Here is a 17,920-nt window from a genome sequence, read left to right as displayed (position 1 = left end):
AAAATTGGTAACAGTTACTGGAAATTTTGGCCACAGCTCCTGACTCCTCAGGTTCATTGTTTGTACAATAAGCAGTAACAGAAATCAAAAATAATTTTGGAATGTTTTTAGACATGTCTACATATACACAGAGACACTGTTCTAAATGAAAAAAGAGATCTGAGCCCTCAACATAGTATTTCATATTTCATGAAACTGATGTAATATAAAAAAGTAAGACTATTTTCCTATAGTTGGGAGGAAATATCGGGATTACTGCTCAAGGTAACATCACCCTTGAAATCTGAGTATAAGAACATCAAGGAAAGTAAAAGGATACCATGCTCCCACAATAAGTTTATTTGCCAGCTGTGACAAACTGAAAGGTCAGCGAGATAAAAGAGGGCTTTCTAAGTAGTTGTCAAAGTGTGACAGGTTTGTCTGTGGTATCCAAAATTAGGACCTCCAAGATCATATGTGGTAAGCTGTGGACATAAAAAATACAATGTTGTGTGAATGGAAATCTAAGAGGTTTTTTTTTTTTTTATGATGACAATTCAAAATCTGCAACAGTTTATAAATAATGTTGAACCCATTAAGCAGAGCCCCTTCAGAGCTCTTTTAGGGAATAAGAAGGTCCATGTCCAAAATGGAAAAAAAAGTGAAGGAGATTTCTTGCTCTAGGAGACTAATCTGCTAGACTGATGGGTGTTGGGATGCTAATACTGTAATCAGAGAGGAAGCTACCTGGGAGAAGCAGACTACCCTGCTACAGAGTGAGCATTTTGAAGTCGCAGGACCAAAGTTCTAAGAAAAACAGACTGAGTTTTCTACTGTTGAGAAATAAGAAAATGCTTTATTTTGGTAAGATGTAAATGTCCCAGTAAACTATTTTTATCAAAAATGGAAACTGACAATGATACTATAGTTTCTTTGACTTCAGAGAGACAATGTAGTAAAATATTCAGAAAGGTGCTCTTAGTACCAATGTATTGACTACTTATGAGCTACACATTGAAAAAATTATGTGTTTGAATAAGAAGGAATCAAGCTACCAACAGTTAACAGCAGTTAACAGTAGAATACAGGAGAAATGTTGTTATCTGATAACAGCTTGTCATTGCTAGCCTGTAACTGGTTAGCATGTTTTACTGAGGCAGACTAAACAGAGCAGCTGATATCCTAGGAAAGGGATGTAAATCATACAAAGGTATTTTTACTAGTTATGAGTTTGGTAAAAGTGTATTTATGCTGCTAATTTATAATTTTTAAAGACTGATCTAAAGTTACTTCAAGAATATCTTAATGCCATCTATTCTAAACAGTTACTGAAAAACTGATAGAAAAAATTACCTTGTTTCCTCACTCAAGTAATTCTGTAAAATGAGCAGCAGCTACTGGATATACATTAAATCAGTACGCTACTGTTCAGATGAACAGCCCTTGACACAGTACAGTGCTGAGCCCGTGTCTGAGCATATTCAGCCTCACACATTTAGGTACACTGAAGAGAATGGTAGACCCCAAGAGAATGGTAAAATACAGATGATTAAAAGTACCATACAGGGAGGCATTAGAAAAATTGTATATATGCAAGATGTTTGTTCCAGATCCTTTGACCATGTGAACCTATAATATTCAGGGGCTACCGTATATATAGTTCTGAACTTCTGTAAGAGGATTATAAGACTCAGTTTGCCTAAACAGCTACTGGACTGGGATTGAAGATTTCTGGACACATGTGGTTTCCTAATCTTTAAAAGATGGGTAACAGATCTTATTTAATTTCTAAGTAGTTCAAAACATACAAGCAAAAAGTGATATATCAGAATTATACAATAAAGATAAATGTACCCATTGCTAATTAACTTCTTCTCGCTCCTGTTTCTAGATTAAGCTCCCTGGAGAACAAGATACTTGCTGGAAAACATAATTTCACGTGATCCCTGTGTTTCAAATTTGATGAATAATTACAGCCACAGAAAAATAGACAAAAAATTAGAAATATTGCAATTAAATATGTGACAAAATTTGTACAAAGTGGTAAAAGATCAGTTTTTCTAATAAAATTGGCTCAAAGGAACAAGAATTTCACCATGCAAATTGTTGGTGTAGTCAGAAATACCACCATTTTTTTCCAGAATTGGTCTCTTTTGGGATGCCATTCCACGAGGTGTGGCAAGCCAATAAAACAGACTGAAGAGGAAGGTCCTTTCCCACCTCTCCGAGTTGCCACTGACCCCTGCCTCCCATTCACACTAATTGCTGTGCTGTCTCTGGCACTCCTCAGGCCCATCTGTGAGTGAGTTTCCTGCCAGACCATATTAAAATCCTGCACAGATTTCTGCCATGGGAGTGAAATGCATTGGCTGATGGAGCAGTCTGATGAGTGCAGTGCCAGAGAGGAGTAAGGATCCAGTATGGAGAGAGGGTGGGGGGCGAGAAGAGTGAAGTAGGATGATGCAGTGATGCACCTGCAACTTTAAATTCACTCTCTTAGGTATGGGAACACCACTGGGACCTGAAATGCTAACATTTTCAAAAGACATTTTAATTTTTCTTTTCAGCATTATTTTTTTTTTCTCTTTGGAAATTGCCAGTACGGCTTAATAAAAGTCAATCAAATAAGATCTAAATTAAAATCAAATAGAGAAATAATATTTCATTTGGGGCTGAACTGAATATTCAGTCCAAAATAACTTTTTAGTATTTCTTATTTTACCTAGAAACTTCTGCATTGGTCCAATAATCTATTAAAGGTTTTTCTGTTTGGCCAGAAAGTAAAAAATCAATTTTTTTCAGATGGGATTGATTCTGTGAGAATGCTTAGTTTCATTTATTTAACTGTCTTCATTAATGACAATAAGGTTCAATATGAGTAAATTTATATATATAGGTTGAACTTAAAACTTCAGTATTGACAGGTGGACTAAAAAAGGAAAAGAAGGATTTCAGTTAAGAGGGAGAGAGAGGAAAAAATGAATTTAGGTCATGAATGTGATTCTCTTAGAAGCCAGGATCTGGACACAGAAACACTTCGCTTCCAGTCTCTGTTCCAGTTTTAGATTAAATGTTGATTAAAATCATGATTAGAACCCAGGTCTCCCTTCTTCTAAGTGAGTTCTTTAGTACCACGAATAGTCAGTCACGCTTGAGTATTCACCCTCTGGCTTAAGAATAATTATTTATTTACTCAAAGTACAAACCCTGTAAACAAGAGGGACTTGAAAGCCTTAACCCACCCAGAATAACTGACAGCTTGCCGCCTCACACACTCAGAACTGTAGATTTAAATCCAGATTTCAAGCCAGTATTTGACTGGAGAGCTGAAGCACTTTTGAACTCTCAGGTCCCTGCTGAACGGCCTGTCCAGGTTTGCCTTTCTATTGAGGTGAGACCCAAGTGTGCGCCCATATGCTGCTTCAGCAGGAGCCGAGGAGACTGCGATAGGTCCTTAATCAAGAAACCGTAATACCACAGCATCCCTCCACAAGTCAGCTGAAATGCTGTCAGCAACCCTCTTATCCCTCTCTCTCTCAAACCAGAGTAATAGTGGCTAATCTTTCAGACTTGTCAGGAAAAATACATTGATTGTGATATACTTGGACGCTAAGGCAATAGCTGTTACATTAGCATTTTAAATAAGCAGTGCAGAAGGATAGATGGAAGTTAAGCCTTTACAGAACTAAAGAGGGTCATGGAAATGAAAAGACATAAAGAAAGGTCTGTTACTGGAAAGCTTGTTTTTCTATGTATTCTTGTGCTTGAACTGTGATTAAGTGTGGAAGAGGTACGTTTTTGATATTTTTTGAAGAAGTATCTGAGATGAAGCTGAGGTAACAAAGAGCTCTGGAGCAAGACTAAATAAGCTACCACAAAGTGTATCAAACAACTTTTAGCTTTGTCTAAACCAAAAAAATATGTAAAGCCCTAATAATACACAGAGGCTGTGTATTAAAAACTTCTTGCATTTAATATGACTATGTATAATGGCTCATAAACGTGTCATGTCATTTCTGTCATCTGGTAATCATATATGTGCACAGGTGGCAAGCCTCTTTTACTGGTTTGCAATGCAAAGATGCATAAGCAGAAACAGCAAATAAGATACTGATTTTGTTCTTGAGGAGCAGAAAACCAAGCAAACTCACAGAAAATTAACAGAGACCAAATCTTCTCACACTATCACTGACTAGGCATCAAAGACAGCACACACAACTAGTTTTATAGGCATAGTCTATCAATCACAACAACAAAAAAAAAAATTTGGGGCAAGGCATAGCTACTTGCTTTTTGCCTGAATTTTGTTTGTTGATACAGTTGTGTATGACTGAAGGCTGAGAAACTCTTTGAAACCCACTATTGTGTAGTTCAGAGTTGAAACACAACATTCTTCAATGAATGTTGGAGAACTTGCCTTCAGTCAAGCTGACAGGAGGTTTGCAGCTGTCCTTCTCCATACAGTATCTTCCTTTTCCTTAGAGGATCTGTTCTAGTATTTTTAATGCTTCTATTAGGTCAAAGCAAACAACACAAGGTTTCCTGCAGAATCAAGCTGCCATTTGTTCACTTTTGGCCATAATTTGTGATGATCACTTGTGGCTAATTCATTCTGAGGTACTGTAATTTAATTGTGGGTTCCAAATACTTACCTTCTCTTTCCTCTTTTTGTCTTGTTTCATATGGTTTGGAGTTGTCTTGCTTATTAATCAAGACAGAGATTTCTTGAAGTTTTATTTCATCTCTTACACAGAAACAATGCAAAACACAGATAAAGGAAAATAATGTATGGAAAGAACTGATTCAGCTCATCAGAATTCTGAATTTAGTTTACATGAGATCCAAAAGCATTTTCCTGCTTTTCATATCCAAGTCCTTAATGAGGCAGTTTTGTCAAAGTGAAATCTCAAAAATAGAATGTTCCAGTAAGATGTCTTTTAAATCTGTCTACTCTTTGTGTACGCTAAACTCATCAACTGCTTTTCTAAAATAGCTACTGTTTTGCAGCAAACGAAGCACAGACAATTGAATGTGTCAACACCACTCATGTGGAGTCACACTAAGATTCATTTATTTTTGTCAGGCACCCATACTAGTAGTGAATCAACTGAACTGCATTTGTAGTCAGATGTCACACGTATTGCATACCTATCTCAAAGACCTTGGTTCTGCTGTCAGATGGGTTGCGCGCTGGCGGATTGTCAGTAAGGGCTGCAGTGACCCAGAAGAATTGATACTGGGAAGCATCAAGCTTCTCATCCCTGCAAAAGTCCCTAAAGATTAACTTTGGCTGGCACTGTTTCCAAATTATACTGAAAGAATGGAAGCCCTTTTTTTAGTGTACTGTTCTTCAAGAAAAGCCTACTTTGGCAGATTGGAATAACTACAGCAAAAGATTTGGTATGACTTTGTTAGGGTGGTACAGAGAACTAAGACTTGCAGTAGGACAGCTCAATTGTTTGTAGTCAAAAAGATAATGACGATGAACCAAAACATAATCCTTCGCACAGGATCTGCAGGACCTCCACTGCTCTTTAGTGATGGATTCAAACCCGTGGTATTAAGCTAAGGGTATACTTCAATTTGGAACTTCCTTGCCTGGTACTTGTTGAATTCTGTCTGGGAAAGTCTGGACAGAAATATGTATGGCTGCATAATGCAACAAAACACACTGGTCCAACATGCCCTCGACAGAGACCTACAGAACATTCATTTCCAAACACTCGTAGAGATAGAAACATTTCTTCAGGTGAGCAGCAAAACAGTAACATCTGACATCTCAGACAAATAAGACACAAGCTGGATACACCTGCTTTCTTCTAATTAGAAGATACGGTTTTAGTATAACCTTTTTCCTGGGCAGGATGATGGGGAAGGAAGAGCTTTGGCTTTTATGGTCTGACCAGAGTATGAGAGTGAAAAATAGGGCTGCAAGGGAACCGAATTGGAGATGGCTCACATGGTTGTCACTATCACAGAGTCATCAAAGTCATACCATATAAGATGAGTAAACTTAATTCTTCCAGATGTTGTTGTTTCTGAGAATATATGTGAGGTTGTACCCTTGAGCATATGGTGCCATTTCAAAAGTTACACCACAGTAGGTAGCTGAGTAGGAGGAGGCAGTGAGTGAAAGAGGCTGTATGTATGTATGTATGTCTGTCAGGGCCACCTTTCCTTCGGAGTTTTCCACACGCCTGTCATTGCTGCAAATACCCATATTGCAATTAGGTAGGAACTAGGTCGTGATATAGTTTGTTACGAAGTGGAAGAATTAAGAGCTTCTCTCATTTTGTAATCTCACAGGCATAGGCCATTTGCTTAACGGACAAATCCAACCTTGCAAATGTTGGTGCAGTGTAAGGAGTAATGCAGTTTTACCCTAAGCACAACACATTTTCCCTCCCACTAATAGAACAGCCACTGAAGTTGGGTTCCTACTCCTGACTGGAGGTGTAAACACAGAGGGGGTTCTCAGGAGGCCTCTGGCAAAGATGGTGTGTCAAGGATGGGCTATGGTATGGGCCACTAGGACATTCTGATGGTTTTCTAGCCTTACATAGCTACAATGTGGGGCACGCTCCATCTTTTCCCTAGTAGCTTGCCTAAAGGAAGGGATTGTTTGGAGAAATCACCTCTTGTACCTTCCTTTAGAGTGACGAATACTGTGCTCTATCAGTGGCTACCCAGAAAATGTTTATACTATTCTTTTTCAAAATTTTTATATCAATACAGACTTGAATCATATCAGAAAGTAATCATGTATAATAGACTGACTTTAAACAAGCAGCTGCATTGGAAAAGCTTTGTATTTTAATGTCTCAAAACTTGTTTCATGACCCTTTATAGACTCTCATCAATAAGCTAGAGGTGGAAGTCTGTTTCCTATTACTGAACCACTGAGCCAGCTAGTCTCTTGACCTTACTTGGATTTGCACCAGTGGCATAGAAATAAAATGTTCTGAATTCCATTAATGTTTCATTAAGACAGCTATTTCATGACTTCAGCTGGATCCGTACCAATGGCACACAGTTGAAGAGCTGTGTCCCACTGCTGATCCGGCTAGCCAACCAATTCAAAATAAAAAAGAACTGAGTTACAAAATTACATTTAAGGAGCCACTGCAAAAAAACCCCAGACCCATGTGACAAGAAAATTATAGAAATTATATTGAACACCTATTCTAAATATGAAGTGTCTCTGATAACTTTTGATGAGTTTTTAAATCATCCTTGCCTATGCAGTAATCAACAGAACAAACTGGTATCATCCCATAATCATACTGAAGTCTTTTTTTTTTTTTTTTTTTTCCATCAAGATTTCTACAGGTAGCTAAAGAAGTGCTTTCTGTATGCTCAAACTGTTTCACCCAAATGAGTAATTAAAATATGTCATTCTATAATGCTCATGATAAAATAAGAAAGCCTACTACGTCAGTTAGTGGACTACAACTACATGGAACAACACGGCTGGAAGAGCCAGCTTAATGAAAGGGTGGTGATTTGTTAATGGACAGATATTGATAATTAACAGCTGGCAGACAAAGTAATGTAAAAAATTTCCTGAGAGGGTACTAAGTTCAGTTATACTTCAGCACTGACATGACCAGGTCAAAATGTGACTATCAGTTGTGTATTTACTTTGATGAGGAAACCTGTTTTTCTCTGGATACTCAACATGAACTCCGGTACAGACTGCCGGCACGTTTCCTAGAATGTCTCCTTGTGGTAAAATGTTTCTTCCTCACACACACTTGTTCCCTTACTCTGTTGAAAACTTGACTGCAGGACATCATCCTGTTTACAACCTTCTCTCGAGCTATTATGGATCTACCATTATGTTAACAATCTAGTTTACAAGGACTTTCATACCACAGTGATAACCCCCCTCCTATTGATTTCAGCTTCTTGACTAAGCCTTTTTAAAAGTGTAAGTTTGTAAACTTATACTACTTAATTGCATTAATACAATCCTTTACTACATTTCTGTACAAAAAATCCCACACAAATCCCACTAGTAGGCACTTATAAGCCAGGAAGTTCTAACGCTAATGTTGCCAGTGAAATCTGAATTCTGCCCCTCCTTCTTACCATCCACAAGAGCAACAAATCAACAGGCTACATGGGGAGACTGTGAGCTGCTCTGAATAAACAATACTGTTTTTAGTGTAAGGTGCGAGAATCCTCTGCAGGATGCTACAAAATGTCAAGCTAGTTGCTTGTACTTTAGATAATTTCAGATACGTTTGAGAAAAAAAATATCTTTTTGCCTTGTCTACAGTAGAATATTCAACATACAGTGACTGAACCTGTGAGGGAACAGCCGTATGAGCACCAGCGATGCAGTATATCTTCAGCAACCATGCTGTTTTGGGTTCAGGCTTACACCCACCCACATATGTTGTATTATACCATTGCATAACCAGAGATCTCTGGAGCCTGGATTCTCAGTCTCTATGGCTGCACACACTGCAACTGCTGTGCCAATACAGAAATACTGGTATCGTGTGCTGGTGCACCACCCCATCCATAGTGCTACTAGTGAGACTTTCCCTGAGACTAGGATAGTTCTCCAGGCCTTTGTTTTTGTGCTACTAGCCCATCTAAGAAAACGATATGCTGAAGAGGAAGCTTTTGAAATGGTTCATTAATGTATATGCAAATTACAAATGCCTTCAATAATAGCTTGGTAGTACAGAGTCAAAATGAGAATAACCAGGAGTCTGCTATTGGCAAGGTAGTATTGAAACCTCAACAGGAGTATCTGAAAATATAAATATCCACTGTAGTCAGAGGGCTTGAACGTTCACAGTGGGTTATCATTTGCAGTTGATGACGTTGTTATTGAACGTGGAAGACATTTGCCTACATATTCGTTCAAAAGAAGTTTAAATGTTTGCTTCCAGTTGCCCAAATCATACAGTTCAAGCAAGACAAATTAAAGATACTTGTTATGATACTAAATCGCTGTATCTGAAGGCTGTGTAACAGGAGTTTTGATCTCAGAGGACAGGGGCAGGGTTGGAGGGGCGAGAAGGAAAGAGGCCTGGGAAGATGGCAGAACGCCTTGCTGAGCCCGGGGGAATCCAAAGTTACTGAAGAAATATTTTCAGAAAATATCTGTATTTCACGTTATCTGTCATGTCATGCTAACCATCCTTTGCTATTTTTCCCCCCCCCCCATCATCAGAGGTCCGAAGAACTGAACTGTTAACTCAGCGCGATGAGACTTGACAAACTTTGGGTTCTGGGGACCAAGAGCAACTTGGCCGCCAGCCCCAACCCCGCCGGACGGCTGGAGGAGCGACCGCCGGCGCGTTTCCACGGCTGGTTGTGCCGCCCTCGATCCGCCCGGCACCCGAACCGGGACCCACCGGGCAGCGAGCCTCCCGCTCTCGGCAATGGATTGGTTCTGCCTGGGCCGCGCCGCGCCCCCCGCGGTTGTATCAGCTCGCCCAGCCTGCCGCTCGCCCCGCCCCTCCCCGGGGTTGGGCCCGCCCCTCCGCCCTCCTGGACACGCCCCCGCCCCGCCCCCTCTGCGCTCGCGCCGCTCTCGCGCTCCTGCCCCCTCTCCCCCCTCCCTCCCCTCCCCTCCCCTCCCCGCGCGCTCCCTGTCAGTGCGGTGGCTGCGCCGGGAAACATGGCGTCGGAGGGGATGATTTTAACGAACCACGACCACCAAATCCGCGTCGGGGTCCTCACAGGTAACGGGCAGCGGCGGGGGGGGAGAAGGCGCCGGGGCGAGGCGGGAGGCGGCCGCCGGTATGTGCGCGCCGTCAGGGCCGCCCCGGCCGCCGTCTGCGGTGGCGCCGCCGCCGCTCCGCCGCGCCTGCGGGAGCCGAGGCCCGGGCTCGGGGACGGAGACGGGGAGGCGGCGCTCCGGCCGCCGGCGCCGCGGCGGGGAGCGTGTGCGAGGGGCCGGGCGGTGCTGGGCGCCGCTGCCGCAGGCGGGCGGGCGCTGCAGCCCGGTGGACTGGCCCGGGGATAACCCACCTGGAGGGGACGGAGCGCGGGGGTGGGCGCCTGCCGAAGGGGACGGGGGACAGGGCTGGCGGGGGGGGTAGTCGAGACGTGACCGGGCTTCCTCCAAACGCGGCGGGGCTGTGAGTGATAAGGCGTTTGAGAAGGGAGCCTGCGGCCGGCGCAGGCTGCGGGCCGGCGGGAGCCGGGCCTGCCTTCCCCGGGCGGCGGCAGCGGGAGGCGGCCTGAGCTGCCGGGCCCGGGGTGCCCCGGAGCGCGGCACGCTGGGCACGGCAGACACCCTTAGGCTGAGTCCTTCCCCTCCCCGGCCTTCACTTTCGGGGGGAGGGGTGGGGAATGTGTGCCCGTGTGCTCTGCCGGGAGGGGGAGGAGGGCGCGTATGATGCCGTAGCTCATGGATGATCCTTTAATAAACCCCTGGTACACGACGGTTGCACAGAATGGTGCCCAGCGCCGTAGCCGGTACGGGTGTTGCAGGCTTCTGGGTTTCTTCGGCCTTCGGGGGGCCCTTTGCGGCGGTGCCGGTAGTACTGTGGAGCTCGGTACGCCCAGGGGGGAGGCTCCGGGGGACTTCGGGTGTGTAAGGGCGTCAGCGGCGTCTCTAGTAAAGGAAGGGGCGAGAGATTTCAGGGAAATTTTTGCTCGTCAGGCTCGGTAGCTTTTATCGGGAGCCTGGGAAGACATGGCTGTTCATGGAAAGCAGCGCCGTGAGCACGCCTGGGAGTCGGGAGGTGGCGGAGTGAAAGGGGACCCGTCCGCCGGCGGGGAGGCCGCGGCTTAACCCCAGAGTTATTCATTAAACCCAGCGATGGTTAAACCCCAAGGCCTCCGGCTCGCGCCTCCTTCGGGAACGGGTCCGTGCGCGCGGTGCTGAGGGAGCCCCCGGGGGCGCGGGGCGGGAGGGGGGGAACCCCCGGTGCGCGGCTCCGAGCGCTGTTCCCCGCCCGGTGCTGAAGCGCCGCCGCCGCCGCCGCCGCCGCCGGGGGAGCGCCGGGGGGCAGGAGCCCATCCCTTCCCGAGCAGCGTTTGACTGCAAGGCTGTTCTGACGGTAAACCGCTAGAAAAGCACGGCATAAGAGGAGAGGAAATCCTCGGCGCTGCTTTCAGGCAGTCATACCCTTAGTGAGGACACAGCAGGTTTGGCCAGATGCAAAAGTTGAATTTGGGGAGTTTGTGCCTTTCGTTCCTGAATGTTAGGACGTGCAAGCAATTGCCTATTATCGTAAAAGCTAAGCTGAGGAGGAGGTGTCTGCTAACGGAATGCTTTTTCCGTATTTTGTACACCTTCGCACTGTGTAGCTTGCATTTTTATTTTCCGTTGATCAGTGAGTTGTAACAATTTTCACCTGTAAATGTTCCCAGAATGCAGTACCAAATACATATGGTGTTTCAATCATTTCAATAATGATTAGGTACCACATTGGATTCAGATAATCTTTTGGAATATATAGGTTTTTATTTTGTACTATAAATGCTGTTGAGCACTCTTAAACTCTTTTCACTTTGTATCACAATTCAAAGTCCCATTGAGAAGAGTATGTGGCCTGAATTTAATTTTTTGTTTTTAAAAGGAAGACAAAAGGCGTAAGTAAGCAGAACAGTTTTAGCCCTTTTCCCCTTAACACCATTGTTTTGAATTGCAGGCTGAAAAATTTTGCAAAGATTTTGCCCTTTTGAAAGGGGGTGCCTTGATTTCTAACAATTTTCATCGCTGCCTTTTTGTGTATGTTTGTAGACAGAAAATAAAAGTTTATATAAATGCGTTACTTCAATATCAGATATTTGGCCAAACTTAATTATTTTTCACTCTGGAATTTCCTTTAACCCCTGAAAGAGAATATTTGTACTTTGGAGGGTTTGGACTCTCTAGTTGTTTCTGTTGTTTCAGCTGTGGAAAGAGAGCAAAATTAAAAATTCAGTCTTCTGAATTCTTCTCATAGAAATTAAGTGATAATTGCTTCTTGGCTGGTGCATGAAGGAATAAGTGTCGGAATGTAAAGGTTAGGTACAAGCACTACTTTTTTTGGTTTAAACATTTAGAATAGCTCAGTGATCAGAAATTAGGTACCTAGCATAACATGACTTCTTTAGCTTTTTTTGATTAAGATCATAGCCATATGTTTGTTTTGTTAGTAGTATATACTTGTGGGCTTATCAGCACAGGCATATAGAATTCTGTTCCTATAAGACGTGGCATACTCAGTTTAGAAAGTACCATTATTGCATCTTATGGTAGTATTCGGATAGAATTTAAATTTACTGAAAAGTAACTCCTTTGAATTAATTTGGAATAAAGTTGTACATTTATTTTTAAATGAGGACATCAAAAAATAATTTGGGCACGTCTGTTGTCAAGATCGATATATATGGCTCCAGAGTATATTAATACAGAGTGAATAATGTTTGTCATGTAGCTTAGTTTCTTTGCATTCAATTTTGGTTTGAGTAAGTTGTACTTAGTTTTGCTTAGTAGACCTTTGTGTTTGTGTGTATATTGCTAGTTTCCTATGTAGAAACAAATGCATATTTCTTCACTTGTGACAAGTGAAGACAGGTACAATGGATTAGAGAAATAGAAAGCTTGCTTATTATTTGGCCAAAGTAACTTTCTATGTTCAAATGCAAAATTATGCAGAATGCAGCACCTTGCTTTTTTTAAAAAAATTTACTTGTTAACTTCTCTTATATCCAAAGTGTCAGTGAGGAAAATGGAGTCCATAATCAGGACATTATCTCAACCGAAAAGGACTGTCTTCCTGAAATCTGGAGAAGTACTTTGGTCTATACAGGATTTGCTGACTTGCAGATGTCATTCATGTTTATTTTTGAGTCTCTATACAGAAAGTTGTAGAGTTAAGCTTATTTACTGAAACAAGAGGAAATATAAACAATGATGGATTACAAAATCGTGCAACTTGTAAACTAGAGGGTTACATCTTGCGCGAATAGGAAGTCTCACTAGTTTGTGGATAGAAAATTGAGTTCTAATCTTTGCATGTTACAACTTCAAGATATTTTGCAACGTGTGAAAAGAACAGAACCATGAAAGTGTCATATTCAGACCCAGTGTTTAATGAAGTGTTCAGATTAAAGATACTTAAATTCCAAACCTAGGTTTTCCCTCTTTTACGGTTGATAGTGCAGACACATTAACTAATATTAGAGCTTCAGTGTTATGTCATCATGAGGTTACCCGTATGGTAAAATAGATTTTGAAAAGACCGTGATGCTGACTGTCAGATTGGGAGATTTTTATGATGAAGAATGAGATAGGAGAGCTGGGCTAACAAGGGCCAGAGCTTTGTCATTTAACTGCTCCAGATATCTTCTTTTTTAAAAGAAACACACACAGAGAAACAAGAAATGTGGGGTAGATAAACAAGTAAAAAAGAGCAAAACTGTCTATACCTAACGGTAAAGGTTGGATTGTATGCATGCTCTGTCTGCAGTGTTGTGCACCAGTGATCCTGAGGTAAGATATAAATCTTGGTATGGAATTATTCTGGTTGCCCCATGCAAACCTTTCATGTTTAGGATAGCTCTAGCAGAATGGTTATTAATCAGTTACTGTTGGTGTCGGGATATTGAACCTGGATTAGTAAGTACAGAGTTTTGTAATGCTGAAGTTGGCTAGAAGAGGGAAGAAAACGTGTGCCCAGAGTTGGATCAATATTAGGTCATCCTTCACTGGTGGTGACATTGGTAAAAGTTACATAATCTGTGACCTTTCTTGTTATGTGAGGGACTAAGCAGACCCTTGACTAGAACCATCCAGAGAGATCTAAATGATGTCGCCACATCAATTAGACTGATGGAAAAAAAGAGACTCTCATTTTCTCTGGTTGCTCTTTTATTTTGTCCTTTTTCCTGTCCATCCACATTTTCTTCTTATTTACCTCTCTTCTTGTTTTCTGTCCAGCAGGCATTCACTGTAGCTGGTCAAAACTTGATGTTTTGTTACATGTTTTTTTCAGAATATTCCTGATAAAAATTTGTTGAATTTGGGGTTGGCTCATAAAGCTTCACTCAGTGTTCATCTGCTCTTGAGGTGGGTCTGTCAGAAAGAGTCTTTACCAGACACAAACACCATTTTCTGTCTTTGCTCCTCTTCTTCAATTGTTTTTTGCTTGTTTTAAAAAAGTAATCTCAGACTAGCTTTCTTTTTCAGGACAGTTTTACTGTATTTACTATTGCTTAAAAAGTGGTGATACAGTTTTTCACCTTTATGAAACATGAAAGGCCGTAAGGGGTTTTGGCAAAATGCAGCCCTTCACTATTGTTTTCTTCTTCAGGTACTTTATTCTTCCTTCCTTCCTCTAAGTAAACACTAAAACATTCTGAATGATAATTGTTGCCATGGGCCTACACAGTAAAGCAGACAAAGGTTTCTGTATGCGTAACCTCAGACCTTATTTAACCTCTTAACACTGTGGTGGGAAAGATTACACTAGCATTTTAAGTGACTGAGACCATTTAGCGTGTACACATTGTGTCTGAATTTATCACTTTGAAGCAAGCATTCTTCGCAGATAGTGACGGTGTCGTCTACTTGAGAACATCATCCAAATGAAGAGATTACCTGGGCAGATCTGAAGTTCACCGATGTACAAGTTTTTTAAAAATTATCTCCGAGAAACATGGCCAACAAAATAGGTAGGGTATCAATATTTGTTGGTCAGACTGTTTTAGAAATAGATATGCTGTCAGTTTTCAAAGTAAACATTCATATGCCTCTTTCCGACTTTATGAAATACCTTCTCATGACTTTCCTCTGAGACTCTTCTTTAATAGCATGTGAATTGCATGGCCTTTTCTCAGTGGTGATGCTATTCACACTTTGGACATGCATTGGCAGTTACAGTAAACTTTCTTATAGAGATGTAGGTGGCAGGGTAAGGACTGACATTAAGTTTGCTAGGACTTGTTGTCAAATTGCCCTAATTGTTTAAACTGAAGTTGGTTAGCTGTTTACTTGTGGTTTGCCTTTCTCTCAAAAACTACATCTTATTGGGCACTCGTCTTCAAAACATAGATTTGAGTCAGTAGCCTTTCCTGGGAGCCGTAGTTTTCTACTAAAAGCTTAGTTCAGCAAATGAATTGTAAAAGTAGGGAAATGCTGTCCTTCCATTAAGAATAAAGCATTCTAGACTGAGCAATACTGAGTTTTCTCTTTCCCAACTGTAAGGCTCTTATAATGTTGAATTTATCCATAGAAACTAGGAGATCTCTCTGCCATTTGTAGCTGTAAGTCTTCACAAAAGCATTTCTTTCTGATTTTTGATGTGGCTATGATGATGAGCTTTTTATGTCTAGTGAGTGTGATCTGTATAATTGTCCACTTTCCTTTTTATAGTGTTGAAAAGGAACCTTTACCTTTTTTAATTTTAAAGTCCTGGATTTGTCTTTCCCTGTTTTTTACTGTGCAGTGTGAAATAACAATTGGTGACTCAAATCTCACTGATAAAGCAGACTCTATTACTTACAGTTTAATTTGCTTGCTACGATATTGTTTCTTTTGAGCTGAAAGAAGTAGAAAAACTGAAGTTAAAGCATGTAAAGCAAGAGATTATTTTCCAACTATACATGGATGTTTTAATTAATACCTACTTACGTAAGAAATGGATAATAATTTGGAGGTTTATGTGTTCTTACAGAGCAGGGGTGAGAATTCTTGTCTAATCAGTGTTTCTTGATTTGGAGTTCACTTACCCAAATACAGCTGAAAGACTTCCAACTTCACCCATGCTCCATGTCTGTAGTTGATATTTAGCAGTGTAGAGCTTATCCATTGCATTATGCTTTCATTTACTTTTCTAGGTTTATATTTGTCCCCTTTTCAAGTATTGCTGGAAAACTTTCTGTGCTACTTAAAAATTAGTGATTGTGGATTTCATGAGAGCTAACTTATTTCTGGGATAAGCTTTAGTTGGTTTGCTGGCTTTGTTAACTGGACAATAACAGAACATACGATAATCAGTCCATACTTTGGAGAGCGTAGCATACAAAATTCTGATATGCAGACACAGAATTTCTCACCTCTAATGTTGATTTAGTCATGTCTGTTTGGTTGGTTTTTTTTTTTTTTTTTTCAAGTAAGAGAGTAGAGCATACTTTTATGTCATATTAGGATTTCACCTGTAGCTTTTCTGAAAATGTCTTATCTTGAATTTATAGTGCTCTAAAAGGAAAGAAGGTTGCTGTGCAGTGCCTTTGTGAAGTGAAAGTTAAGATTTTCACTTTGCTTTTTCAGTTGTTCAAGCTAAAGTAGTTTATTTCGAATATGTGGGAAAATAGGTTTTTTATTTATTCCAATGGTCGAAACAGTTTTGCTGGTAGGGTTTAATGAAATCTTTTTTGGAGATAAGCAAGTACAGTTTTTGTTGTCTGCCATTTGTGACATTGATACTATGCAACAGGAGGACATGATAACATGAGAACAAATTTTAGCTCTTGTTAGAATATTTAGAAGGTCTGGAAGTGCAGATTAAATAAAAAAAAATTACATTCTGTTCCTATGTGTAGATGTAGTATGCAACTCTTCATGTATTGAAATGGTCTTATATTAGTAGTCTTGTGTATGACAGAGTTCCTGAAAGTTTAGAAGAATGCCTGAAAAAACTGTTCTTGGAGAATAGGAGGGTAACAAACAACCATATGGGAAATGAACAGGTAGCAGCCTTATTCTATGTGGGATGTTTTTAATCAATAAAAAAGTAGCATTGCCTTTTAGGTTGGCTTTCATTTTTTTTAAATCACAAAACAATTGGGAAAAGTCAGCTGAAGTTTACAAGGAACTGTAATTGCATAAAAAAGTGCTTGGGAAAAATAGGCTTAATTAGGCAGTTAGAAAATCTCATTTTGCAAGTAAGAGATTTGTATGTGATATTTTGTTTACTTGTTTTGTTTTCATACTAATTTACTAAGGCCTATTTTTATGCCTAACTTACTCGTCAAGTGGAAAAAAATTAGCATAAACCCTCAAGAATAATCTTCTATGTAGAATCCTGCAAAACAGGGTTCTATCCTACTATAAGGTGGGTGAATGATGTGAACGGTATTTTGTAGGGAATAAAATGCCTTGTCTGTTCATCATACTATGAGTAACTTCCACTGCCTGACTTCAGTGATGTAGTGAATAGCTCTGTATTACAAAATCTGGTTTTGAGCATTAAAGTGGTTTTTGATGTATACCAAGACCTGATAGAAGTGACTCAATGTTAATTTAGCCCCATATGCAAGTGAGTTACCTAGAACATTGATCTTTAATAGTATACTAATAGTATACTTCCTATGACACTTCATTATGTATTCAGCATACAAATTGTATTAGTAGACCAATATAGTAATGTATTAAGTATTGCATACATATTTAGGACTGCAACTATAGAAATACATGTTTCTCAAATATACTTCTTTTTTTTTTTTTTTCTAATTAAATTATAACACTTATTATGTAGTAGAGTGAAGAAGCAGAATGCAAGTGGGCTTTGAACTATATTTTGGGATTTTGAATACTTACTGTGCGGTTATGAAATTCATAGTTTTCTTCATTGTACTGTATATTGTAGGGAATTTAAAATCTTAGTGAAATATTTTTCATTTGAAAAATCTTTGAGACCTAAAAGTGGGAAGTAGAAATTTAAGTATATGTTGTGGTTTTGTTTGTTTGGGTTTTCTTTAAATGTATGCTGTGGGGGATTTAAATTCATGCCGAAATCTAGGAAGTGAGCTGTTATTCAGAATCATTTTATGGGAAGCTGTGAGGATGAAGAACAATATGCATTCTTCAGGAATTAAAATTAACTGCAGTGAAGTATTCTGCAGATCTGACTTGAAAGGGGAGGGTTCTTAGCATCTCTACAAATGATGGAATAGGCAGAGATTGCCATTAAAAAAAATAACACCCCCTTTTTTTCTTAGCAGGCTGCTTTTAATGCCCTGGGATAGGCCATTTAGGGAG

The 17,920-nt window shown here is 40.5% G+C and overlaps 1 protein-coding gene across 25 annotated transcripts in view; it reads left to right on the top strand.

Moving 5' to 3' along the window:
- The first annotated feature begins 9,532 nt into the window (after positions 1 to 9,532).
- The window catches only part of GPHN (gephyrin), a 293,302-nt gene continuing 284,914 nt past the window's right edge, over positions 9,533 to 17,920 (top strand). For all 25 annotated transcript variants that reach the window (XM_042790904.1, XM_042790910.1, XM_042790897.1 and 22 more), the window contains exon 1: positions 9,533 to 9,683. In XM_042790904.1, the coding sequence (XP_042646838.1) occupies positions 9,620 to 9,683 (64 nt within the window). In that variant the 5' untranslated portion in view covers positions 9,533 to 9,619. The remainder of the gene's footprint in view (positions 9,684 to 17,920) is intronic.

The sequence above is a fragment of the Tyto alba genome, unplaced genomic scaffold (assembly GCF_018691265.1).
Source record: "Tyto alba isolate M040663 unplaced genomic scaffold, T.alba_DEE_v4.0 Super-Scaffold_18, whole genome shotgun sequence".
Taxonomy (NCBI): domain Eukaryota; kingdom Metazoa; phylum Chordata; class Aves; order Strigiformes; family Tytonidae; genus Tyto; species Tyto alba.
The sequence above is the reverse complement of the archived record's forward strand: the minus strand, read 5'-3'. Positions and strand labels throughout refer to the sequence as shown.